At 56.3% G+C, this 26417-nt stretch overlaps 3 protein-coding genes across 7 annotated transcripts; 2 read left to right on the forward strand and 1 right to left on the reverse strand.

The window, feature by feature from the left end:
• Positions 1-6368: 6368 nt before the first annotated feature.
• COG1 (component of oligomeric golgi complex 1) lies at positions 6369-14769 on the forward strand. 2 transcript variants are annotated; one of them, XM_032199554.1, is made up of 14 exons: positions 6369-6643; positions 7260-7504; positions 7836-8017; positions 8359-8529; positions 8609-8762; positions 9671-9881; positions 10039-10821; positions 10940-11086; positions 11689-11850; positions 12137-12264; positions 12386-12494; positions 12965-13074; positions 13180-13255; positions 14608-14769. In XM_032199554.1, the coding sequence occupies exons 1-14, from the start codon at positions 6377-6379 to the stop codon at positions 14746-14748; spliced, it is 2886 nt and encodes a 961-aa protein (XP_032055445.1). In that variant the 5' UTR covers positions 6369-6376; the 3' UTR covers positions 14749-14769. The 2 variants fall into 2 exon arrangements, with proteins under 2 accessions (XP_032055445.1, XP_032055446.1); XM_032199555.1 differs by lacking the exon at positions 14608-14769 and adding an exon at positions 13632-13695.
• Positions 14748-22718, reverse strand: FAM104A (family with sequence similarity 104 member A). Of its 4 annotated transcripts, XM_032199559.1 has the most exons (5): positions 22624-22718; positions 21564-21660; positions 17920-17961; positions 17567-17629; positions 14748-15989 (listed from the first exon to the last, which is right to left on the reverse strand). In XM_032199559.1, exons 1-5 carry the CDS (start codon positions 22668-22670, stop codon positions 15744-15746), a joined length of 495 nt encoding a protein of 164 aa, XP_032055450.1. In that variant the 5' UTR covers positions 22671-22718; the 3' UTR covers positions 14748-15743. The 4 variants fall into 4 exon arrangements, with proteins under 4 accessions (XP_032055450.1, XP_032055447.1, XP_032055448.1 ...); XM_032199556.1 differs by lacking the exon at positions 17920-17961; XM_032199557.1 differs by lacking the exon at positions 17567-17629.
• A 180-nt stretch (positions 22719-22898) lies between these two features.
• On the forward strand, positions 22899-25837 carry C18H17orf80 (chromosome 18 C17orf80 homolog). Its single transcript, XM_032199931.1, has 4 exons — positions 22899-23592; positions 23912-24019; positions 24209-24325; positions 24848-25837. The coding sequence occupies exons 1-4, from the start codon at positions 22899-22901 to the stop codon at positions 24874-24876; spliced, it is 948 nt and encodes a 315-aa protein (XP_032055822.1). The 3' UTR covers positions 24877-25837.
• The last annotated feature ends 580 nt before the right edge of the window (positions 25838-26417 follow it).

Consider the following 26417-nt stretch of genomic DNA (forward strand, 5'->3'; position numbering starts at 1 on the left):
TCCCCACTTGCTCCCAGCTGCAGCAGGGCAGCGGCACGCAGGGAGTCAGGGGGTGGCAGCGCGCACGCCGGAGGGCCGGGCGTCCTCCCGAGCTGCTGGCGGGCTGGCTCGTCGGGGCTGGGAAGGATTCGGTTCTGAGGAGCTGCCTCGCCAGGAGCACAAAGACAACTCGCAGCAATCCCCACGGGGCAGCGCGCGTTTCAACACCGAAGTGCCACCGCGGGGCCACAGCCATCGCGGGGGTGTCTCCGCCGGCTCCTCCTCTGGCGTGACCCTCGGGGCTGAAGCCACCTCTGGGTGCTGTGCCCCGGGACGGGTGCTTGCACGTGGACACACACCCTGCAGCCTGGCCGGGCTGAGCCCTGCGTGCACAGGGGGGGGGTGACCCGAGGAGGTGCCACCGCGTGGATGCGCCGAGACCCGGCGGGAGCTGCGTGGGCGTGCTGCGCTCCTGCGGTCCCCGAGGAGAGGAGGATGTTTGGGGTTGCACTTTGCCCAGCTTATCACTCACTCAGCCGCGTCCCCCGAAGCCTCCCTGCTGCCGTTTGACTGCGTCTTTTGCAGAAGGGGTCCTGCAGGACAGAGGCAGCCGCCCCGAGGGACGCAGCCGCCCTGTGCCCCCCGCTGCAGGACAGCCCCTGCCCTCCTCCCTGCCGTGATGTCGCCTTCCCGCAGGTTTTCTCCTGGGATGGAGGATTTCCCCGTTTTTCCCTCATTTCACCTGGAGCCGTTCACATCAGCCTCTTCCTGCACCACTGGCCCGAAACCACCGCTGTCCCCGGTGCGCCCTGGGCAGGGTGGCTGGGTAGGAAATCCTCGGCGAAGCACCGGGGGGGTTGGAGAGCCCTGCTGCAGGCTGCTGTTCGTCCCCATCCCGCTGCTGATGGCTTCTGGGGCTTGTCCTGCTGCTGCCGTGGCTCTGGGGGCTGGGGACACCGCCCCTGCTCCTCCCAGGCACATCAGGAAGGAGGAGGGGGTGATGGAGACTGATGGAGAAGACGGGCGACAGGTCAGGGGGCGCTGGGGACTCAACCCAAGCCTTCAGCCGAGCCGAAGGGAGCGGCAGAGCAGGTGACACGGAGCTGAAGGAGAAAACCCTGGAGGAGAGCCCCCAGCCTGTCCCCTCCAAACACGGGGTGGCTGCTCCTGTCCCCGTGCCCCAGAGGTGACAGCAAGGACCCACGTCGCTGCCGGGTGCACGTCCTGCAGGTAACTGCACGGGGAGGGGGACAGCAGCTTCCCCGGGGGGGCTTCCAGCACAAAGCCCTGAGGAGGAGCAGGGCGCAGGGTGAGGGGGTGGCGGGTCTGGGCTGGGTGCTCGGGGCAGAGCCAGCCCCAGCCCACCACCACGTGTCCCCCCCCACGGCAGGGGGACCCGGGGGTCCCAAAGGCTCCGCTCAGGCACCGAAGCAGCAATTAGAGCCCAGCGCCTGCTGAGTTTAGCTGCTCAGGAATGTCCCGGAGCAGCCGCTCTGCCCCTGCCCACGCCTGGGGTCAGCACGCAGAGCCCTGCAGAGCCCCAGCAGGAGGGAAGGCGCTGGGATAACCTCAGCACCTGGGAACGCAGCCATTTAGGTGGAAGGAACCGTCCGGTCCCACACCCCTTCCCCTGCCCGTGGGACCCAGGAGCCCCCACCTCGTGCTACAGACAAGCAGGGCAGGGGGACAGGGGGCAAGGAGGAGCATTCCCACCAGGTGCCGCCTGTTTTGGGGTGCCACCTTGCTCGGTGCACACCCCCAGGCCATGCTCCAGGAGTGCCAGCTCCAAATTTTCCTCTTTCTTTCCCCCTGCAGCGAGTCCCCCCCCATGGAGCATCACCCCCATCCTGCAGGGCCACCCCGCCGCCCTTCAGCATCCCCCCAAAACCCCCCGGGAGCTCCGTGCTCTGCAGGGCACAAAGCAGCGCCTCGTCAGCATTTATTTGCTCCTAACCCTTCACCTCCTGCTCCCAGGGACACGCAGAGGCTCTGCGTGGGCTCGGCGCTGAGCAGGCGCCGGCGCTGGGCTGGTGGCAGCCGCTCCCGTCCCTGCCACGGCTCCCTTAGGGCGTGTGGAAAGCCACAGCGAGAGCCAGGCTGCCCCTGTGCGATTAAAACCAGCAGCATGTCATAAGAAAATACGGGATCAGGATCTCCAGGGCTGGGCGCAGCCGCTGGCAGGATGAGGCTTTAGTGGCAGAGCATCGTCCCCAGGTGAGATGTGGAGAGGATGCTTTGTGCCCAGGGCAGCTCTGCCCTGGCGCACACCCACCCCAGCAACACCTTGGAGCTGTGGAAATGGGGCTTGAGCTGCTGCTTGTGCTCAGGTCTGCCCTGCACAAAGGGGCTGGGAGCTGAAATACCCCAGTTCCCTCCTTGGCACCCAGGGGACCTCATGGGATGGGGGTAACAGGGCAGCAGGCGAGGAGTAAGGGACATGGGACACTGCTGTGGGCTCCCCAGAGGTCACCCCAGGTGGGCTGCGTGGGGCAGAGCACGAGGAACCTCCCGGGCACTGCTGGGGCCCCAGGGCTCGAGCAGGGGAAAACACAAAGCAAAACAAGCCCGTGTTGGCAGCGAGAGCAGGAGAGGGAGCCGCAGGCGCTGCCCAGCACTCGCAGTAAAAGCAGGTGAATAAAAGCTGCTGCCGGGTCCTCACCGGCTAATCACCAGCGGCACCGCTATCGAAGTTTTCCTTCTCAGCCACTTGAATTTAGTGGGAACTTGACCTCGTATCGGATCTGTTGAGAACAGCCTCGCAGGGCTGCCAGCGGCGTGGGGAGAGATCTCTGCTGGTTCAGTTTCGGAGCGGAGAGGTTGCTCCTGTGAGTGCTGGAGCAGCCCCGCTGCCCCTTCACGTGCAGATTGCCCCCAGGCAAGCGAGATTAATTATGGCTCTGAGCTTTATCCCAGACTGGAGGCGATGGGAAGCAGAGTCCCTGTGTCCTGTAGTGCCTCTGTGTGTCCTAGTGTCCTGTAGTGCACCCAGGGGACCAAAATCTCGGTGCTGTGGCTGTGCCCAGCATCGCCCAGGGTGCTCGCTGGGACAGATCCTGGCTCCTTGCACCACGATGGGCAGTTCTCCCCGCTGCTTTCCAGCCAGCTCCAGGCAGGGAGAGGCTGCCTGCAGACCTGCAGCCTTCTTTTGGCATCGCTACGGCTCCTGACACCAGCACCAAAGCTGCCCTGGACTTCTTTGCTGGGAACACCGACAGCATTTGCTCCCCAAACTTGTGCCAGAAGGACGCGGGGTTCAACGCAAGAGGCCGTCCGCAGCCCCCAGGGCTGTGGGAGGGGGGCACTGGGGGGTCCTGCAGCCCTGATGGCCCCTGCACAGGCCTGAGACGCAGCTCGTGCTTTGCTCCCGAGGTCGTTTCAGCTCTCGCTGTGAACAAGCTGACTTCAGACTGCTCAGGGGGAGCCTGCGTCCTGCCCCCCGACCGCAATCCCTGCCCCGGGCTATGCACAGGGAGATCACCGGCAAGGCTACAGCAAAGGGGCACTGCAGACCCCAAACGTGACCCCCCCACCTCCAGCCCTAGGTCTGAAAAGCAAGCTGCTGCTCGTGGTCCTGAGACATCTCTGCCCTTCTCTGCCTGCCTGCAGTCCCCAGCTCGTGCCTCCTGCTGGATTTCCCCCTGCTGGCTCTGGGACTGCAAAAAGGACGAGCAGGAGGACACGGCTGGGATCGGGGGAACCTGCTCGGTCTGACCATGAGGGACACAAAGCCTGGACACCCAGCCCACGCTGCGCGGTCGGGAGGGAAGGGCCGGGTGACTGTACATATGTGTATATAGCAGACACGCCAGCAGAGCGTTTTGATATCACTGATGCTGTAGAGATACTCTGCATCCCCGTTCTGCTGCGTGTGCCACCACCAGCATCCAGCAGAGAGTCAGACCGAGCCCTTTGGGGTTCCCTGGCTCCTCGGTGGGCTTCCTTCAGCCTGCACCAAGCAGAAGGGCCTGTGGAAGCTGCTGCCGTGCTGAGAGGCGACACCAGCAAGGAAAAGAGCTTCACCCCTTGCTAAATGCGGGGCCTTTCCCTGCCAAGCTGGGGCTCCAGCGATGGGGAGCATCCCCCCACAGCGCCGTGCTGCCCACGTCCTGTACATAACCCCCCCCTTGTACCTATATCTGTGCTCTGTGTGGTGTGCGTGGGTCTGGTGTAAGACATTGCGACTGGAACATGATGGAGAGCGGGTCTGCTTTGAGCCTTTTTCTTCCCAGTAATGTGCTTGGAGCTGAGCCTTCGCGCTGTCAGTCTCACGGGGAAGGAGACGCTGAGGGGGGTGGGAGGGAATTAAAGGTTTTCCTACGGTTTCTGAATTTCTGTGTGTGTGTCAGAGCTGGGTGGGAGCCGTGTAGGTATAGGGGGGCTTGGAATCCTCCCTGGAGGACGAAAGGCACCAAACCTGGAGCCTCACCGAGGGACCGTGCACCCGCAGACCCCTCCAGCTGCCCCCCACACCCGTTGTGCTCCAACACCCCCAGCAGGAGAGCTGGGTTTGCCCCAAAAGCTCAGGATCGCTCCAGGTCAGCACAAACTCAGAGCACCTGAGGTGCAGACGCGTCTGTGCCAGCACCAGCCACTAAACCCGACGGGTCACAGGCGGAGAGCGAGGACAAAGAGCTGCGAGGGCAGCGGGTGGCAGCAGCTCGCTGTGGAGAGCTGAAAGGCAAAAACTGGTCTGCGAGGTGGCAGCAGCCCCCGTGCTGCTTCTGGAGAGATCAGAGAGCAAATCGCCACCACCAGAGAGTTAATCTACTGGAGCAAACAGCACCGGGAGGGGGTGCGAGCGCATTAGCGGGTGTGCTTGGAGACAAGGTGTATTACCAGGGAAACACAGGGCCTTTACTGCAGACCTATAGAAATTGGCTCCACAATAAACTGTGGAAGTCCAGATCGCTGCAGCCAGCAGCACAGGCCAGCTTTGCTATCAACATTTATCATCAAAAAAACAAAAACATCAAAACAACCATGATTTACGCACGCACACCATTTGCAACACAAACGCTGTTTCACAAGATTTGGGTTAAAAAAAAAAAAAAAAAAAAAAAAAGCAAAATTATCAGCACCAACAGCATCTCTGCCAAGACCACGCACTCTCATTCCAGGACACAGGCAGCACCCGTGCAGCTGGGGTTAGGGTTAGGGTTTCCTGGGGACCCTAGGGTTAGGGTTAGGGCTTCTGACAAGCCCCGTGTGGGCAAGCAGCACCGTGCCGCTGCCCTGCCCCTCGAGATCTGTTTCCTGCAGGTGGCTGGGGCAGGATTTTCCTCCACAAACGAGGATTTCTAAGCAAGCTGTTACTGTGCCTCCCGCATTAGAGCTGACTGAGTCAGTGTCAGGCGCCAAATGTTGGCTGCGGGGAGTTTTTCTGGTCAGATTTATGTATAACTATAGATACGCAGGCAGGACGTGCTCAGAGACGTATCTAGGTTACCGTCAGAAAACATTAAATCTTCACGAGGGTGCTGGTACGAGAAAGCCAACAACTGCCCTGGGAAGATTTCACAAACCCAAAAATAAAAAATTAAAGCGTGCGCTGATTTCGTTCTGCCTCCACAGGCTGGGGACGGGAGATGATACCAAGCGCACGTGCTTCAGCTCGCAGCTATGTAAAGAAGAGAGGCAGGGGGAGGAAAAAAAGGGGAAAAAAAGGGAAAAAAAAGAGTCTGATCAGAGGGGGCCTTTGTGCTTCTGAGCAGTACGTTGCAGGTGTGCCACCTCCACACACACACACAGTTTGACACAGCATGATTTTGCCAGACCTGTAAGCGACGCTTATTAAAACGCAAACACATTTATTTATTCAAACACGTTTATTTATTAAAAACACTTTTATTTGAAAGCCCGGTGCGCCCAGCAGGGCCCCAGACCCGCCCCCCCCCAGCAAGCAGCTCTGCCCTCACAGCTGCTCGGGAGGGGCCCTGGAGCTCAACCCGGGCCGTGCCGTGCCGCGGGCTCCACCTAGCGCTGCTCGGGAGCCCCGAGCTCGGGGCCGGGACCGAGCCCGGTTCCCGGGAGAGCCCCGGGCCCGGGCCGGGCCTGCCCGTGAGCCCCCCCCAGGGCAGCGGGGCCAGGCCCGTAGCGCACCCCCGGGCTGAGCGAACCGACCCCAGCCCCGAGTTCTGGGTTTACAGAGCGGGACTGACACCCGCAGGCCGCGGAGGCGAGCTGGTTTGGTGCGAAAAACGGAAAAAACGGGCAAAACGCTGCGGTTCTACACCCCCCCACACCCCCCTCCCCACAAACAGGGCCAGGCCGCGTTGCCATGGCGACCGGTGCCCTGCACAAACATGGCGGCGGCCGCTGACGGAAGCGGGAGCTGCCCGGTTCCAAGATGGCGGCCGTGGCGTCACTGCCGCCGGGAGGGGAGGGGGGGAACCCGGTAATGGCGGCCATGGCGGCGCGGGCGGCGGAGGCCGAGGCCCTGTTCGAGGCCCACACGGCGGCCGAGCTGCGGGCGGCGGAGCGGCGGCTGCGGGCCGGCATCGAGCAGAAGCGGGAGGAGCTGCGGCAGATGGTGGGCGAGCGCTACCGCGACCTCATCGAGGCGGCCGACACCATCGCCGAGATGCGGCTGAGCGCCGAGCGCCTGCTGGGGGCCGTCAGGGGGCTGCAGAGGGGAGGCGCGGCAAGGCCCGGGCCCGCTCCGCCGGTGAGGGCAAAGGGGGGGAGACCGTGAGGGAGCCGGGTCCGGACCCCCCCCCAGCCCCGGTGTCCTCCCAGCCCCCCAAAGCCCCCCCCAGCCCCTCTGTCCTCTCCCCCTGCCCAGCCCCCTCCATTCTGCCCCCCCCAGCCCCCCGTCGCCCCCCTCAGGTCCCATCCTCCTCCTCCCCAGCCCCCCACCCTTTTCCCTGTCCTACCCTCAGCCCCCCAGTCTTCCCCCCATCCCCCCCCAACCCCTCAGTCTCCCCCCCAGTCCCCCCCAACCTCCCTATTCCCCCCCTCAACCCCCCCAGTCTCCCCCATCAGCCTCCCCCCCTCAGCCCCCCATACTCTACCTCCCCCCACAGCCCCCACTTCGCCCCCCTCAGTTCTCCCTCGTCCCCCAGCCCCCATTTTCCCCCTCCCCAGCCCCATCCTCCCCCCAATCCCCCCTCAGCCCCCCCAGCCTCTCCCCCATCAGCCTCCCCCAGTCCTCCCTTCCCAGCCCCCTCATCCTCAGCCCCCCAGACCCCCATCACCCCCCCCAGGTCCCATTCCACCCCCCCTCAGCCCCCCAGCTCCTCTCTCCCCCCATCCTCACCCCCCTTTTTTCTCCCCCTCCCCAGGCTCCGCCGCGGCTACCGGAGAAGCTGTACCGGGCGGCGGCGCAGCTGAAGCTGCTGCTGGACATCCCCGAGCGGGCTTGGGGCGCCATGGAGGCCGGCCGCTACCTCCCCGCCGCCCGCCTCTACCTCCTGTGCCGCCACCTCCACGGATTGCTGCAGCTCGACGCCCCCCGCGCCCGCTACAGCCCCGTCCTCGCCCGTTTCCCCATCCTCCTGCGCCAGGTGGCCGCCGCCAGCCACTTCAGGTGGGCAGCGCCACGGGAAGGGTCCCCCCCCACGCCTCGGTGGGGTGCAGGAGGTGCTCCCCGGTTGTCGTTGCCGTTGGCACAAAGCCTGGGAAGTTTTTCTGCTTGCTTTCTGCCAAGCAGGAGCTTCTCAGCTGGCTGTGGAGCAGCCGGAGAGCTCTGCTCTGAAAAACAAGCAATCGGTGTCTTCACGGGTTTGTGGGGGACCAGCAGCTGTTTGCTGTGAGCACCTCGTGCTCCTCCTGCTTAACCAAGCCCAAATGTGTCTGTCACACACCAAACCTCCTCCCCGCAGCCCGTGGTGACTGCCTGCCTCCTCTCTCCTTGCCAGATCCACCATCCTGCAGGAGAGCAAGTCCCTGCTGAGGTGTCAGAGTGTGTCGGACCAGGCGGTGGCAGAAGCCCTGTGTGCCATCATGCTGCTGGAGGACAGCTCTCCCCGCCAGGCCCTCGCGGATTTCCTGCTGGCCAGGAAGCTGGCGATCCAGCAGCTCCTCAACCAGCCGCACCACGGTCGGTACAAGGGGGCTGCCTCCTTTCTGAAGTCAAAAAGGGAACTCCCCCTCTCTCTCTATAACCCAAACAGAAGAGTGGGTGGCTTAGTTTTGTAGAGCTCACGATGCTGGGGACGTGCATTTTGCCATGGTGCTGAACTAACAGCACTCAGGACCTACAGTCAAGCTTTTAACCCAGTCAATTTTACAGTCAATTTTTAACCAAGAAGCAGGGGCTGAGCCCTGTGCCCTCCAGCCCATCCCTGGAAGGTTTCACCAGACCCACAGGCCTTGGAACACGGGGCTGGTCACTTGTGTTGAAGGTGTTACCTCTATTAAAAGGCTTTTTTTTATTTGCAGGTGCAGGAATAAAAGCTCAGGTGTGCTCACTGATGGAGCTGCTAACCACCACTCTGTACCAGGCTTATGCCCTCTTCTACATGATGCCAGAAGGGATGCCCCCAGACCCAGCCCTGCCCTGCGGCTTGCTCTTCTCCACCCTGGAGAGCACCACGGGCCAGCACCCAGCAGGTGAGCACCCGGCCAGCTCAGTTTGCAGGCAGGAAACCCCCCCGTGCTGGGCTGACTCCCCCATCCCGTGTGTTTTTAGGGAAAGGGGGGGTCCTGGAGGATGAGGTGAAGCTGAGCAGCTGGTTCAGGTACCTCCCGGAGTCCGTGATGGAGTTCCAGCCAACCCTGCGGACCCTGGCCCACCCCATCAGCCAGGAATACCTCAGGGACGCGCTGCAGCAGTGGATTGCCATGTGAGTGTGACACCGTCCCCCCGCACAGGGCTCTCCCAGACACCACAAGGTCTCTTTGTCAAGGCAGCAGCACAAAGCAAAAACCCAGATAACCCACAAAACAAAACCACCTCCTGCCTGGCCGCACCTTCTGCTGGCTCCTCGCTCAGCACTCCCTCTCCTTTACAATTAAAAAGCCCAAAGCAGCACAGCCCAGCCCTAATACCCAGGCTGTGGCACTCAGATGCAGTAAGCCACGCAGGCTAAGTCAGGGCTGCACGGCAATATTTGTCTCGAGCTACTTTACGCTGCCACAACCACCAGCAAAACAAACATCAAGAGCAAACGAGAAGGAAATCCCTCACCTGCCTCTGTTGGCTCTTGCTCCAGCACGTCCTTCCTTCTTCCTGTCCTTGCCCAGACTGCCTGGCTGCCCCCAGGCCCCCTTTATGGAGTTCTCAGCTCCCCCCTGAGGATGCAGACAGCCCGTGCAGCCCCTCAGCAGCCTCGTTACTCATCCATTGCAATCAGTCCCACCTCGTTATCCCGTGCAGCTGCTGCTGGGCTGGCCAGCTGGCCCCTGCCGTCAGCTGCAGCCCCCCACGGGGAGCCTGATGGCCATGGGATATTTCTCCAGCAACCAGAGGCTGGCAGCGGGGGGCAGTTAGCATGGCCGGGGTGTTCCTGGGGTGCTCCTGGCTTTGACACCCACTGCAGCCCTGGATTCCCAACGCAGGGCACGTGGTTTTCCCTGCTGGGATCCAGGGTGCAGCTGCCTTGCTGCGAATTAGAAATCCCCTCAGCCCTGCAAGTGCTTCTGCAGGCCGAGCCTCTTGCTGACAGATCAAGAATTCCCCCACCTCGATGATTTTCTCCTGGGTTCTGTGGGGCTGCGTCTGAGCAAATCTGAAGCTCAGCGTTGCCTGCAGGTGCAGCGATGATATCAGGGCCGGGGTCAGCAGCCTGCTGGTCTACGTGAAGAGCCTGAAAGGCCTCGCGGGGATCCGCGATGCGGTGTGGGAGCTGCTCACGAGTGAGTCCGTCAGCCAGCACTGGGACGTGGTGTGCCGGCGCCTTTTGGACAAGCCCGCTTCCTTCTGGGAGGAGCTGCTGCGGCAGCTCTTCCTCGACAGGCTGGAGGTGAGTGCTTTGCTGCAGCACTTCAAGCAGCCTTGCTCTGTTCCCTCTCTTCTTGCCTCAAACAGGCTGCTGGTGCTGTTAGCACTAAGTGCTGCATGACAAGAGGCACGTGGAAAAGCTGTTTTTTTTTTTTTTTTTTTCCCCCTTCATTTTCCAGACGCTGACCAAAGAGGGCTTCGAATCCATCTCGAGCAGCTCCAAGCAGCTTCTCGTCGCAGCCCTGCAGGAACTTGAAGTCAAACCCGCCTCCTCCGCCCTGAGCAAGCCCGTCCAGTTCGAGCACAACGTGGCTTTGTTCCTGTGGTCGGAGAGCTCCAGCGATCTCCCTTCCGACGCCGCCTGGGTCAACGTGGCGAACCGCAGCCACTTCGCCAAGAGCGGGCTGTCCATGAAGGCCCAGGCGCTCACCCCGTGCGTGCAGAGCTTCTGCTCGGCCCTGGATTTGAAGCTGAAAGCCAGGTTGGACGACCTCCTCTCCTACCTCCCCGCGGAGCCCTCCAAGGAGGCTGCTCCCACCCCGCAGCCTCGCTCGGCCTTCGACCGCTACGCTGACACGGGGCTGGTGGAGGGCTTGCTGCGCGAGCGCTGCGTCGCCTGCGTCCACCACCTGCTGGGCTGCGTGCGAGAAGAGCTCCAAAATGCCCAGAGCCAGCTGGGGGGACAGGCAGGGGCTGGCAGCGATAGCAGGCTCGATGCTGTCCTCTTCATGGCCAGGCTGTGCCAGTCCCTGAGCGAGCTCTGCCCTCACCTCAAGCAGTGTATCCTGGGCCAGTCGGGGGGCGCGGAGATGGTGCTGAAGGAAACGCGCTCCGCCAAGAAGCTGGGGAAGGGGAAAGCCCAAGAAGTGAATCCTGTGCAGGCCAAGTGGCAGGAGGTGAAGGCAGAGCTCCTGCAGCAGAGCCTGGTTGCTTACCAGATCTGGAGCTCCGCTGTCACCAAAGTAAGGAGCTGCTGCTCATCACCACCGCTTTCTGCGGGGGTTTTGCTCGCTCAGCTCCCTGGGGCTGGCTGCTGAGCTCACTCCGGGCTCCGTGGTGCTTTTGTGTTTTGTGCTGTAGGCTCTGGTTCAGGGCTTTACCCACGCGTTGCTGCTGGATACAGCTGGCTCCGTCTTGGCTACGGCCACCAACTGGGATGAGATTGAAATTCAGGAGGAGACCGAGGCTGGAAACAGCGTAACGTCAAAGATCCGGCTGCCTATGCAGGTACGAGGAGCATCCTCTTGGTAAATGCAGAGAAATGATCTGCTTGGGAGGAGAAAACTGTTGGTTTCCAAAACCGCTGCTTTGTCAAATGCTGCTGACCTGCCCCAGAGTTTTCCTGGTGCTCTGAGCACCGGGCAGTGACCCTCTGGTGCTGTTGTTTGCTCTGCAATACTCACCTCCTAAGGACAGAGGTCAGAGGAAGGAAATTAGGTAGCTGCTGCGTGTTGAAATGATTCAGATTGGCCCAGATCCTATAAAGCTGAGTGAGAGGAGAAGTTCTGCCTGGTTTATACGTAAGGGCCCACAAGAGAGAGATTCCTTGGAAATTGGTTGCACTGAAGGACGGGGCTGCAAAGCCTGAGGGCTCAGGTCAATCCCTCTGGTAAGGTCGCTGGGAGACTTTCAGGGCTGTGATAACCAAAAGCCTGCTGCGGCAGGAGATTTAAAGCCCATGAAAGTTTAAATCCTGCTACGGGGGGAGGTCAGGCTGAAAGGCAGAGCTCTGTGGTTGCTGAGGAAGCTCCTAAGAACTGAAATGATGTTGTGCTGCTGGTAGAGCTAACGAAGTTGCCAGCCCCCAATAACGCTGTTCTGTTACGCAGCCGTCCTGGTACGTCCAGAGCCTCCTCTTCAGCCTGTGCCAAGAGGTGAACCGGGTCGGGGGCCACACTCTGCCCAAAGTCACCTTGCAGGAGCTGCTGAAGACCTGCATGGCTGCAGTGCTTGCTGCCTACGAAAAGCTCGTGGAGGAGAAGCAGGAGAAGGTACGTGAGCGGGATGGGTCCTTGCCCCAGCTGGTGTGGGATGTGGGGGTCACTGGGCAGTCAGCAACGTGGGTGCTTCAGTCCCTTGGAAAAGGAAACACCTGGGAGAGCTGGGGGGGTGACCGCACCTCAAAAAAATGAGGCAAAAAGGGATCTGACACCAGAGTGTGCTCAGAGCAGTTCGGTTGTGCTGGTGGCTGCTTGGGGCTGATGATTTGAGATGTTCACCCTGATGCAGTCCGTTCTCAGCCGTGTTGTGCTGCGAGCAGAGCCCTTCTTTTTGCAGAAAGCAGGCGCCTTCCCCATGACCCAGAACAGGGCTCTGCAGCTGCTCTACGATCTGCGCTACCTCAATATCATCCTGACAGCCAGGAGCGAGGAGGCAAAGGCCAGCAGGAGCAAGCATGACTCCAGGTGCAGCGCGATTTTGGGGTTCAGATCCTAGCAGTAGGTTGCCCACCCCGTTGATGCTGGCAGCCGTCCTTGTGTCCCACCCCTTGCTAAGATGGGAGTGGTGACAGATCTCTGCTCGTAGGATTGAGAAGGTGACCGACTTCCTGGAGGGACACATCGATCCCTTCGACTTGGACGTTTTCACTCCCCACTTAAACGGCAACCTGAATCGCCTGGTGCAGCGAACGTCTGTAAGTGTGCAGGAAAGGGAACGCACGCCCCAGGAAGCAGCGCTGCAAAACGCTCTGAAGGGCAGCTGTGGTGGCACTGTGAACTGCTTAATGTCCAAAGATAACTGCTGGCACTCGCTCAGGAAGGGGAAGGGTGCTTAACGCCAGCCGATGATAAGAGGAGCTTGCTGAGCTGGCTGAGCAGCACATAATCAGGCGCAGAGTTGGCTGAACTTTATCTCACAGGATTCACTGGAGCCTGGGCAATGCTAATTGGGTTAGGCAGTGCTGAAACAGGCCTAGAGCTCGGCTGTGGTAACAGTGAGCAGTGCCAATTAAAAGCAGGGGCTAGAAAGGGGGAGAAGGGGAGACATTTCATGTTAAAACTTCAACCCCGAGTGTTACGCAGCGCCAGTACTCAGCAGCAGTGTATGGTTGGGGTCAGCTCTGCAGATGCCTCCAAATTCAAACAGCTCTTTTGTGCCTTTTAGGTTCTTTTCGGCTTGCTGACCGGGACGGAGAACCAGTACACGAGCAGAAGTGGCGCGCTCAGCTCCCAGGAGCTCCACAATATCCTGCCCTTAGCATCCAGCCAGATCAGGTAAGTCGCTCAGCTCCCTTCTGTCCGTTCCCACATCTCTTCAGGAAGCAAGGCCGGAATTGCTGCTTCCCTGGGACCAACTGCATTTCTTCCACCTCTTTTAAGATTTGGACTTCTGCCGCTGAGTATGTCAAGCTCACGAAAGGCCAAGTCTGCCACCAGGAACGCAGAAAGAGTTCAGGTTGGTAAACCAGAGCCACATTAACTTTTTGCCAGTGCACCACAGCTAGAGCTTGCAGAGAAAGAAGAAAGTAACCAAACAGTTAATATTTAACCTGATTTTTATTTTCTGTAAAATGAGGACCATTACGGCAACACAGCATGAGACGGTTTGGATTTCCCCTTGACCCTCACAAAAAAAAAAACCCTGACAGCCCCTGGATATTTGGGGGCTTGCTGCTCTGTGGTAAAACATAGGCAGTAACTACCATGAAAATGCAGTGAAGATTTGCACAGATGAGTCATTTTGAGATCAATTCATAAACAACTTAATTCATTTAAGGATAGCTGCAAGAAACATTGAAGGATACTATCTAATTATTTGAACTCCCTTCCAGTGCGATGCTGACCTTTAACTCCTGACGAAGTCTGGCTTGGGTATTGAAGCCTGTGTGACCAGAGTGGCTTGCTTCTCTTGCAAAGGCTCTGCATTGTCTTGCTTCTGAGTTTTATTAGTTGACAACAATGATGTTGCTACGTTTCCTCCAGTTTAAAGCATTTGCTTAGCTGGAAGTCCCTGTGCTGAGGACTGAGAGCCAAGGAATACCTCACTGCTCCAGGAAGCAGGAATTGGTGACGTTTCCTTTAGCCACAATCCAATAATCCATCGCTGATAATGTGTCTTCAGCTGGGATGGAAGAGTAAAGATGTTTTTAGCAGAGCAGAGCGTTACTTGAAATGCCAGCCTTTGCTCTGCAACTCTCATTCTCCATTATTCAGAAGCATTAAGAACCAGACACAGTGTCAGAATTGTTTAAAAGCCCAAAGCTTCCCAGTCAAGGTATTCTTTACCTCTTTCACCTCAGCTGGAGTAGCGTGCAGTGGTGTTTGTCTTGCTTCTACCACTCCCCTGCTGGGGCAGCAGCACTGGCTGTGGTGGCACGTGTGTATTTGCATTAGCCCCACGTCACAGAATTGCTTGTTCCTTTTATGATAAAACAGAGGTTGAAGTCCAATTACTCAAGAACAACTCTGCACAGGCAACAGCTGTAAATTCACCATTCTTATCCCATTGCTCCAAGAGCAGCAGCCCTCTCTCTGCTGTACAGATGATTATCTTGGAGCACTGGCTGACAGCTGAGAAGTTAACTCGCTAACAACAGCAAAAAGCTGCGCATCTGCCCCTCAGCCCTGCCTCTGCTTGTCACTAACCACCAGGAGTGGAAGCAGTTACGTTGTGGTTCAGGCTCAAGTTGTCTGGGAACAGCTGTCCTGCTGCAGTCTGCGCCTCCTTGCAGCTACTGTAGATGAGGGTAGGGAACAAGTCAAAGGTGTGCTGTAATAGGTTCTGACTCTGGCTTTTAAAACAAACAGGTTCCACCTCCCGCACTCACAAGAGCAGAAGAGGAGGCAGCGCGCCCTGGCTCTTTGTTCAGGCAGCTTGTAACCGAGGAGGAAGACACAGCTGCACCTTCTCTCTTCAAGCTGGGATGGCTTTCTGGCATGACCAAGTGATTCAATAAAATATAAGAAGTTTGTCTGTGTGTTTGTCTTCACTGGGAACACTCTGCCCTCCGTGGGGACTGGTGGCACCTCCGCTGGTGCTGCCAGAAGAGAAGTGGTTTGCCATTTTAGCCAGATGCTGCTTGAACCAGGCACGGGTCAGGCAAGTCCTTGTACTTCGCATGCTGAAATGGCGCACTAGCTACTCCTGCACTTTCTATTCCTTAGGAGATAAAGTCAAATTAAAGAAATAAAACTACACAATGTAACAAAAAAAAATTCACAGCTAGAAATTGGTATCAAAGCAATGTAAGTTTCCTCTTTCCTTCAGAAGCTCCTCCCCAGGCTATTCTCAGCAGATACCTCTATACAAACCCTGCAGGCACCTGGTATTTTGGCTACAGCTGCCTAAGCTTTCCTGGTTCTAGTTTCACAATTTCTTTTCAATACTGCAACAGTAAAGATCAGGCAAAATAGAGCTCATCACGCGCCGAACTGGGCTGAGATCAGCTGGATCAGTCCTAACAGATTCCAGTGACAGCACCTACTGCTGTTCTGTTACTTCTAAATGCTCAAAAAATATTTTGCCAAATCTTTTTTTTACTAGTTTATTGAAATTAAAAAAAAAAAAAAGACTTATAAAACTGAAGATGAATGTTTGAAAGAGTTTTACATAAAGCAACAAACTGCTAACAAACAGATTAGGCAGTCAATGGAATTGGACATTATGCAATCCTATAACACAGATGTGGATTCCTCGGTCTCCTCTGGACATGTAATTTACAACCACCCCAAAAAGAATCCTATAAAAATTGCTTCAAAGCCCCTTTTGCATTGCAATAGTGCAGCAAACCACAAGTAAACAATTTCCTGTTAACCTGTTATTTCAAATATAGACTGAAAAGGCAACAGGCGTTTTGTGCAATTCCATTTTAACAAACTTGAAGTTGAAATATCAAATCTACACAGTGCTGTCCCTTCACAGAAGGCAAGGAACTGCTGGTTCATCATGTAGGAGGGCGTCCCCGGCTCTGTAAGCTGTGAAAGTGTGCCTCCTTCAGGATCTGGTTGATGTGGAAGTAAGGACCTTGACTTAGTGCAGACTGCTCATGGAAGGACTGAGAGGAGACAGGACTGGATCCTGCAATTATCGGGTTTAGGCTGGTTTCTGGACCGCTTGCTCTGTCAGGGCTGTTGATGCTACTGCTACTACAGCTGCTGCTGCTGCTGCTGCCGCTATCGCTGCTGGAGGACTGAGACAAAGAGAACATTAACAGCAAAACAACATTTCTCTCTCCCGTCCACGACAAAACACCTTCGTCAAGCAAATACTCTTTACAGTAAGCCCCTCCCTTCCAGATTTCCGGGCTTATATTCAGCCCGATGGACAAAAGAAAATTCCACCAAATGCTTTCTTGGCATTCAGCGCTGCGGTTATTGCCCCGCACGGAAAGCGTCCCGGAGCTGAAGGGCTGAGCCAGCTTCCACCCGGAGGGTCGCTGACCTCCCCGCTGGATCGCAAACTTTCCGTTTTAGGCCCATCAGCTCTGCCCCCATGACCCACATTTTAGCACTAGTGAAGTTTGCCAAATTCATCCGAGAACTGGAAAATAAAGAATATTCCTACTGAGCTGCACGGGTCAGTAAAGGCAGGCAGGGCGTAAGGGGGAAAAAAAAATAAAAAAGCTGGACCACCTTTGCATTTATCCCTTCTGGCTTAGCAGATGTTTTAGGTAAGCACCATGCAAAGCGTTTTTCTACAGGTCAGTTTTTCTAAAAAGTGATCCGAAGCATCCAAAGCAACAGGCTGTTAGGAACAGATGCAACACGATTCTGATTTTAGGTCTTTGAACACCTCCACATGCATCCGTCCTCTTCTCCCAGTTAAGCACTGGGATGTTAGCTGTTAGCTTTCCGGAACAATTTACTTGACAAAACAGTGGAAAAATGACAGCCATTAAATACTTCCACACACAGAGAACTTCAGCTAACAGAGAGGACAGGGCTGGTTTGTTAGCATTAGGATAAGCACGCTTTATGGTAATGACTGAAGAGAATTAGCCATCATTTTTGGTGTTTCAAAGACATAAAACTGTTTGTTTTACACCGTTTTAAGGGCTGATTATGAAAGGTTTCTGTTAGTTAGAGCTGAAATAGTTTAATACTGTGTGATAGGCTACTCAGGAAAAAAAAAATGCAAAGATTTAGGTGCTTATGAGTCAGAGAACGACCACTTTGCCATCCCGTAAGATGGAAATTCAAACAAGCAGCCAGCATAAGTGACAGCAGCTAAAAAAGCCCACTTTTAAAGTAGTAAGTTAAAACCACAGAAGCCAAAGCTCGGTGGCCACAGCAGAGGAAGACAAATTTTAAGAAGTCAACGGCAATTTAACAGTCAGCACCACATCCAGGAGGCCTCGCTTTGGAGGAGGAGATGTAAAGACCGGTGCAAGGCCCGGGAAGCCACCGCACAAATATTTGGGAGACCACAACGCCACCTGGATGCCCCGTGGCACTGCCTCCACAGTTGGAGCAAGCGAGGCATCAGCACTGAGGCCGCACCCGTGCTGGCGTGGTAGGTTCCAGCGAGGAGAAAACAATAAAAAAAAATATAAAAATCATTCTTAAGGAAGCAGCAGATGTAACCAGGCGAGCAACGAGCTCCTCTGTCTGCTGCTGCTAACGCTCGAGAGGGAGAGGACACCAGAAGGACAGAGAGGAGCTGCGAAATGGTGCTTGCTAGCCCACCTCATTTCGCACAGAAGCACAGATACTGAAATGCAATGCTGTTACGCTTAACCAGTCACAGCAGCCTTGGAGAGAAACCCACCGCACAGGACACTTTGTTTCCTTTTAGTCTGTGTTCCTTACTGTTTTTCGTTACAGCCACCTTCTGCAAATCAAGGTAAAGATCAAAATGAGAAGCTGGTATTTACTACTCACTGCCAAAGCATCACATCTTAACAGAACAAACATTTTTTAGAGCTGTTAGTAATGATTATTTTACGCATGTCTAGTTTTATTTTGATTTTTTTTTAAGCAGAGATTGTGTCCTGGGACGTGCTTCCTACATCTAAGGCTGTTGGTAGATCCGTCAGACCCTCTTTATTTCCATTTCTCTAATGCAAAAATTCACTAGCACGTTGAAGCCCAGTTATTGCCCAAACCACGTCATGGACCTACCATTTCCCCCGGCTGTGGTGCACATTCTGTTACGCATTTGGACTACAATTAGACAAAAAAAGAAGCCTTAAAGTCATCATGTCAGCAACGACAAGCATCTACACAATGAAACAAAGCTTTAAGCAAAAGGGAAAAAGAAAGCAGCCCTGGGAAAGTTTACGAGCACTGTAAGTAGCAAAAGGGCCTCTCAGGGTTTACCTGACTCGCCAGCCCCTCTTAGCACTGTAGCTACAGAAGTTTTACCTGGACATTTGTGGGAAAATTATTTAATTGTATTCACCTGCTGAGCTGTGATGTAGCGTCTCGATCACTAATGACAGGAGGTTAAGAAGCAGCTCAGGTCCTGCTGCTCTCGAGATGAGTTTAACAAAGAAACGATCTGGGTTTAATCAGAATTTAGAGCAGCCCTTCCTCACCGTGGTGATGTCTGTGGAGAGGCACAGCTGCAGAGCTACACAAAACTGCTGCTCTGTGTCAGCCTCCTCCACAGGGGGAAGAGCAGCACTTGGAGGCTCTGAGGAATCCTGCCATCAGGCAGGCTAACGAAGAGGGATCACAGGAAATGAGGTTTTGCAGAGGAAAGTTATCCAGGAAGGAAAAAAGAGTTAGCAGAACACCGCGGGCTCCTTTCCACTGGTGGTTCCCCAGTGCAGCACCTCTGAGGACCCCCAGCTCTGCCCAGCTTAGGGACAGGCTGGCAGGTGGCAGGAGCAGGAAAAGCTTGCACTAAATTTACAGGTGAGTACCTGCAGGGACCAGAAAGCTGCCCTCCTGGGAGATGGAGAGGCTGACAGGGAATGAAACGCAGCAGCAAACGCTTGGCTAATGGTTAACAGCCACTGCAGTCGTGTGGAAGTTCACGGACTGGACTGCAGAGGTTTCCCGTGGCTGTCAGCTAGGAGTGGTTTGTGCCAGGACCGGCAGGAACTGCACGTCAGCACAACAACTTCCCAAGAAGTCATGCTGATGGGTATCAGAGAGAATCTCAGCTTTGATCCTGTCAGAGTCAGCTGGCCTTTTCCTTTTCCTTCAGGCCTAGCTTAAATGCACAGTAGGGCTGAAAGTGAGGGACTGAGGGACAACCTGAATAGGAACTGCCACTAAAACAAATCATTTCCCTTCACCTTACACGTTGCTGCCGGCTACGAGGAGCGAGACAAAAACAAAAAGATCCTGCCACAAGCCAAGGTCAGTCTCAGTGGTCTGTCTGCCTGATTGTCCTACCGAGGTTATGTTCCCAAGTAAATCATGCTCTGGAAGAAGAAAACAGTCAACTTTCAGCTGAAGGGAGGCAAAGGAATGGGTACTTTTAGCCAATGTTTAACAAAAAGCAGGTGTGCGTGTGCCCTCAGAGGGAAGCAACTCTCCCCGCACACATCCTTTGAAGTTACAAGTTGCTCTCCCCCAACACACTCTCTCTCTCTCTCCTGCTTTCTCTCCTACAGCTAGTTGGGATTTTTAATGGGCAAGAGCTCCCTTTGTAGGTTGCAAAGCAATAGGAAACCGCGTCCAAGGGTTACAAATGGCCAACAGCTTCAAAGTGCCACCAGTCGGAAGCACTTGAGCACTGTAAGCACAAGAATTTCTCTGCTCGGCACAGGAAGTCCTCAGAGAAGCACTGGAACAACACCAGGCGGATCCCACAGCTCCAATTTCTGGCCATGCTCCGTTCAGTGGCTCCACAAAGCAAGAAAACAAGCAAAATACAAAAAAAAAGCTCTGTTCATCAGTGGATGATGCTGTGAATGTTGTTCCCTCGAGGAAGGGAACGCTGATTTTGGTAAAAACACCCAGCAGGTGCATTCCTCCACGCCAGCAGCAAGAGCACGGGGTTCTCCTTGCCTGCACGTCAGGGTTTAATGTGTTAAGACACACTTTGCCAGCGCCAGGGCATGCACGAAGCAGGGGTCCTGATGTTAGCTGCAGCAGCTGAACCGCTCTGCGCTGTCGGTGGCGGGGCGGGCAGCTCACACCATGCTGTTTGCTTGCAGCACCCCAAACCAAACGGGAGTTCAGGACAGAAACAAGGTGCCCCCGCTCCCACGTGGCCAACACAAGCTGCTAAAAAACACCGAAATGGGAGCAGCCTCTGCCCAGTCAAACGTCCAAGTGCTCACACCAAGCGCAGGTGCTTCTGCCACTCACCATCAGGGGTTTTCCTCAGAGTCTTAATTTCATTCCTCCCACTTCATTCCCTGGTTCCACACTAAATTCTTCCTCCTCCCCGCCACAAAGCTGCTTTTAGCCATTAACTACTCTACACCGGGGGCGTGCAACCTGTTGGACAAGTGATGCAGCGTCAGGAGGCAGGCAGCTACCCACGGCTCTACCCGTTATTCCCAGGGAGCAGAGAGAACCTCGTCCCAGCAAGCCTCACTGCTGGGAAAACAGCAATGCAGGTAACAGGAACACCTCTCAGCAGGGATTTGCTTTGGGATAATCACCCCAGAGGCTGCCAGAGCGTTCCCAGACAGCGTCACCATCACAGCACCACTTGTAAAGGGGGCACTGGGTAAAAACCTCCCTCAAAAAAGGAACAGGGGGGGTACACAGAGCCTTGTAGCCCTTTAAAATATACATTTGAAGGCATTTGCCATCAAGTGTTGCTCGGTTACACAACACGTTTGGTGCAGTCAAAGCACGGCCAGTGGCTCAACGCAACGGCAGCGCCGTGGAATTACTCACTGCAGCCTTCAGAGAGAGAGGGCTGCACGAAAAACAAGGCTATTTTAAACAAAAATCACAGCAATTTTGTTAACTTCCAGAGACACAAACGAGGAGGCGGCCCCCGCGCCGCAGGCCCTTCTCCGGGAAGGTTTTGCAACGGAGCTACGTTGCTAATTAGAAATGCACAGAGTGAATTTTCGGATGATTAATACAAGCAATGGCTCAGGAAATCTGGTGGCAGTTCGGAAATCAGCTTTTTTTTAAAAAAAAAAAAAAAAAGAAAGCTCAGATGCTAGCAAGTCACACCACCCTAGAACACCTGCCATGTGAGCGAGGAGATAACAGGAGACAGTTCATCCCACGTCCAGAAAGAAATCAGAGCAAATCCAAGTAGGAACAGAGAGTCTGAGGTCAAGCATTTCAGTGGCAGAGGAGCACGTCAGCTGCCAGGCTCTTCCAGAGCATTTTAAAAATAAAAAAATCACGCGAGCACCACAGCTTGCAAGGGGCACTTTGTGCATCACGCCCGTTGAAATGCTTTTTGCCTTTCTACCACAAATAAACACGCTACTAAAAATGCAGAGTGGGAAGGGCAGGCAGCCAGGCAAAGCGACCACAGGCACTTGTAACCCCCCCCCAGTCACCTGCGTGGTTCTGGATGCGCTGCGCCTCATTTCAGGCAGCAAATTCTATTTTTTTTTTGGTATCTTCCTTTGGGATTTACACACGGATATTTGAAATACACCAACAGAAACTTTCTGGGGTAGTTTCAGTGGAAAACGTGCCAGTTTCCAAACCACATTTTACAGATTTCAGTCTCTGAATACCTAACAGAGTTGGCCTCGTACACAAAGCAAAAAAATGGGTTTTCATTAACTGCTCTCCCTGAAAGCAATTTCAAAGAATATTGCAACCACGATGTAAATTCTGTAAATTCAGCATGAAAGGAACCCAAACCTGCCCGAGGAGGCTCTCACCTCAGTGTCCCACGAGTCCTGGAGGACGGTGTTCCTGGTGTTACGTTTTGTCTGGGGCACGTGGCTGTCATCTTCGTTGCCGTTGCGCCTCCTCTTCCTGAGGAAAGGTCGGGGAAAAAGAACAAAAACACATTAGCAGTCTACTGGTCTACCACACATTTTGGCCTCTATTCCTATGTAAAAGCAATAAAATTTGGTAATTTAGCGAGGATTATGTTTAAACCTCTGGTCTGGTGTGAGCTGATGTCCCCTTTGTAGGTGTTGTGGATGGAGAAGAGAGGAAATTATTGCTCCTCTCACAAAGCAGCCAGCCTGCTGCTTTCACATCAGCTTCTGGGCCAGGGACCTGCCATTAAGACCTTTCTAAATTTATCTTTCTAAATAAATGACATAAATTGACAACTCTCAGCCTCGCAGCGCTCCCGGTCTTCCTACAAATCTAAAAATAACCCGGGGGACCGGGCCCACCCTCTGACAGGCCGGGCAGAGCAGCGGGGAGGCGCAGCAGTGACCCCGTTTCCACGAAATACCCCGTTACACTCATCTTCTTCACACTCATCCACAATTAACGCCCGCGACGACTTTCTTGAGTGCCCCAAATCGGCGTCGTTCAGCCCCAAATCCCAGCGATTTCCAACACCCAGAGCAAATTTCACCCCTAAACCACCACAGAACCCCCCGGGCCTTGTGACATCAGCCCCGCCTCGCACCACAGAACCCCCGGGGCCGCCATCCCCCGGCGGCAGAACCCGTTTTTTATTATTATTATCCTAATTTAATAATTTCTATTATTATTATATTATTATTATGTTATTATTATTATGCCCGGGCACAACCGGGCCTGGGACCCCCGGGACCCTCCAGCCCCGGGCTCAGCCTTCACCCTCCCCCCTCCCCGTTCCCCTCCCCCCCCGCGGCCTACACCGGGCCCAGCCCCCGCCGCCCCCACCCAGGCCCCAGCCCCCACCCAGGCCGCAGCGAGCCCCGGAACCCCCCCGATCACCCCCGTTCACCCCCCGTTAACCCCCTCCGAGCCTTCCCAGCCCCCCTCCCGTCCCACCTCTGCCTCGCCCCTCGCTCGCTGGGCAGCGGCTGGCGGCAGCTCATGGCGGGCAGCGCCCGGTGCCTGCCCCGCCGCCCGGCCCCGCTCCCACTTCCGGCCTCCCCGCCCCTCTGCGCATGCGCGCCGCCCGCACCGCCCCCGCCCTTGCCCCCCGCTGGGCGGCACTGCGCATGCGCGCCGCGCACCGCCGAGGACCCCCCCCCCTCCCCGGTGAGCCGCCGTTAAGGGTGGCCGCGGAGGTGCCTGACGGAAAAGCGGCCCGGTTACCGGGAATGGCGGAAGGGCCGGGCGGGCCGCAGCGCTGCCCGTACTGCCACAGGAACTTTCGGAGGCTCCGCTCGCACCTCCCGCACTGCAAGGCCGCGCCGGGCCGGCGGGGGGAAGCAGCGACCGGGATAACCGGGCCCGAGGCGGAGCTGGCCCGGAGCCTCGACCTCCGCCCTGACGAGGCCGCGGCCGCCGCCGCCAAACTGCGCCGGGGGCCGAAAGTCGCGATCGAGAAGCACCGAGCCGTGGTGCTCCGGGAGCCGCCCGGTACCGGGGTGAGGCCCACACCGGGCCCCAGCCCGCAGCGAGCCGCAGGCCCGGAGGCTGAAACACCCCCGGTGCCCGAAACCGGCCGCAGACCGAGCCCCGAGGGGCCCCTCCCGCAGCGGGGAGCGGGGCACGGAGCCCCCGGGGCTGCTTCGTGCTCCGACAGCCACCGGCTGCCAGCGGAGGAGCCCGGAGGTGATGGGGAAAGGACGGTTAAAAAGGAGCAAAGCGGCACAGACACAGCGGGGCCCGGTGGTACCGAGCCCAGGGGCTCCGGTTGGAGCTCACGGGCAGCGGCCGTGGGCTTGGAGTGGTTCCCAGAGCTGGCTCCCCATTACCGGCCGCTGGGCGTGTTTGCGGAGAGGCCTTGGCGGGGAGAAGTCGGGGGCCCGCCGAAGGCACCGAGGGGCGATTTGGCAGCAGGACGGCAAGGTAACGGAGGAAACGCACGGTGCTGCCGCTGTGCCGTTAGGCTAAACCGTCAGCGTGAAGGGGAGAGGGGTAGGGAACGCTGAGCTGCTGGGCTCCGAGCTGGAAGAGTCCAAGGAGCAAGCTGTGCAACCATCTTGGCCAAAAAAACAGCATTTTAAGATTGTTTTTTGCATATTTGGGTTGGCGGAGCCAGCTCGCTTTGGGGGAGAGAAAATCCCCGGTGTACGGCTCAGCCTCAGCACCCGGTCAGCAAACACTCACGTCGTGCATTGGCCTCGTTTCCCTCCCTGTGACTGCTCTGCCCTCTCGTTTATCACAGAGCCCCTGGCAGAAAGGCGCCTGCTGGACGTCAGGCTGGGCGAGCTGCCCACGTGGCTGGCCACCCGTGACTTCTCGCCCCTGGGGCTGCTCGGAGGAGTGCAGAAAGGTGAGGCTGAACTCCCAGCTCGTGGGGCAGAATCGTTCCCCTTCCCTGATTTATCTGCTAGCGTGCTGGTCCAGGGGGCCGGTCTATAAAGAAATAAATCAATCAATCCAACCATCTGGCTTTCCATGGAAGCCAGTGAAATTTATGTGACCCCTACGAGGTTTGACCCCTGCATTTTTATTCCCGCAGCATGGAACGGTTACTGCAACAAATACATCAACGTGAGGAAGGGCGGAGCAGCCGGGGTCTCCATGCTCCTGGCTGGGTACTGCATCCTCAGCTACGGCTGGAGCTATCAGCACATCAGTAAGATTTCCTTCTTGATGTCTTATTTCACTCCTTCCCCTCTTGCAGCGGGTGGTAAGTCTGTTTGCTACCCGTGTTGTTTCAAGCTCTGAAGTCATTTAAATACTTTGCAGTTAAAGTTAATACCGGAGCTCCGGGAGCAGTGTTCTGATTTGGCTTAGGTAGGCAGAGGAATGTAGTTAGCCAAGGAGGTGGTAACAGTTACTGATTTACAGCTTCTCCCTGGAGAGAGCCAGAAACAGTCAGGAGTGCTCTTTAAACCTGAACAGAGCAGAGGGAGATGTTCCAGCCCTGGACACAGCCCGTTCCCTGGCTTTACTCAGAAATGACACGAGGGATTTAGTGCTGGTTGGGCAGTTTCCCCACCAGGACTCGCTCCCATAAACACAGACAGCTGCAGTCAGGCTCCTGCTCATCCCTGCTGGGCAAAGCACTGTGTCACGCCATCCCTGAGCACAGCACTAACACTTTTTCTTTTTTTTTTTTTCCCTCTTTTCCCTTCCCCCCCTGTTTTTTTGCTAGAGTGTAATCGCTGGCGCAAGTACCACTGAAGAAGCTGGGACAGCAAGCAGGGAACAATCACAGCTATTTGATGGAGTCAGCACAAGCTCCCCAGACCAGCATCCCACCAGGGATTGAACCCAGCAGAGGCCCCTTCCTGTCAGAGACAGCTCGTAAATCCTTGCTGCTGGGGGGGCGCTTTCCAGCTGCCCTCCTGCAGGCAGAGGGGCGACGCTGACAGCCTGCAGCCACTGCCCTGCGGGTCAGGCAGTGGTCAGTACTGAAAGACAGAGCGTGAGGGCAGCTCCTCAGAGCTTCGTGCAGGAGAGAGCTCCTGTGGTTTGCAGCAGCTCGGATCTCTTGCTAGATAGGGCAGGGACAGGACAGTTTCCTGACACAGGCGGTTAGTATAGATTGATCTACACATGCTAGAGTGTATTTGGCAATAAATTATATGATTGATTGTGGCAGAGCGGGATAATCAGTCCCTGGAGTTAGCAGAGCTGTGCCCAGCACTGCCCAGCTTTTACTTACCCCCCTCCAAAAGTGTTTGCTTTGCTACCACCCCCAGGAGAAGGGTGGGCCCTGCAGAGCTGCTCCACAGAGGGGCCCCAGCACAGCACAGCACCCCTGGGACTGCCTGGACACCAAAACAGCCCCAGGAAAGAGCTCTGGGAAGGCTTTAAAGCAGCAGCACTGCGAACGCAGTGCCCTATTTCTGGAGGAAGAAAATCCATTGGATTAGCTGTCGTGCCCAAAGGGCAAACTGACATCAGACAAACGAGGACAGTTATGAGAGTGCTAGTTGCAGCCTGCCGTCACCCAACATGTCTGGAAAAGCAGCGTTGGTCATGTTGCAGGCATGAAGGGTAAAAAAAAAAAAAAAAAAGGCAACAAAAATAGGAACTCTTTATTCCAGGTGAGGTGCAGCAGTGTTGTGTCAGAGGTGTTTCACCAAGATCCCCCCCTTCCCAGCAATAAAAGCCTTTGTGCGTTTTCCTTCCCTGCTCAGCCCCATGTGGCCTCAAACCTGGTGTTCCTCACCCCCCAGCGCAGGGGATCAGCACACCCACACCCTCCTCCGCCCAGGACTCTGGCACGAGCTGTTCCCACACCCCTCAAACCTGTGGGTTGGTAATTTCCTCGTGCCCCCTCCCAAAGGCAGCAGCAGCACAGGAGGGAGCAGGCGGTGACCACCGGGGGAATGGTGAAGAGTGCAATTGCAGCTGCATTAAGGACGCTGTGATCCCTTTGCTCCTTCTGCAGAGCTGTGAGCGAGTGCTGAGCAAAACCAACTGGCTTTTCTAGTCCAGCAGCTGTCCTGGGGGGAGTCTCTCTGGCTCCGTCGTGCCGTACCGCGTCCTCCTTCCCCTCTCCTCGCAGGAGCACTCAAGTCATTTTCCCAGCAGGATTTCCAGCTGATTCTTCCTACACTTGCCAGCGTAGTGACCTTTCTGTCCGCACTGGGGAGGGAACAGGGGAGAAGACAGCCATCAAGTTTGTGCTAGATCAACTCCGGGCTGCTTTACCACATGCTTTGGTCCCAGCATTTCCAAGGGAGGGGGTTAATGGAGCCTCAGCTGGCACAGCT

The sequence above is a fragment of the Aythya fuligula genome, chromosome 18 (assembly GCF_009819795.1).
Source record: "Aythya fuligula isolate bAytFul2 chromosome 18, bAytFul2.pri, whole genome shotgun sequence".
Taxonomy (NCBI): domain Eukaryota; kingdom Metazoa; phylum Chordata; class Aves; order Anseriformes; family Anatidae; genus Aythya; species Aythya fuligula.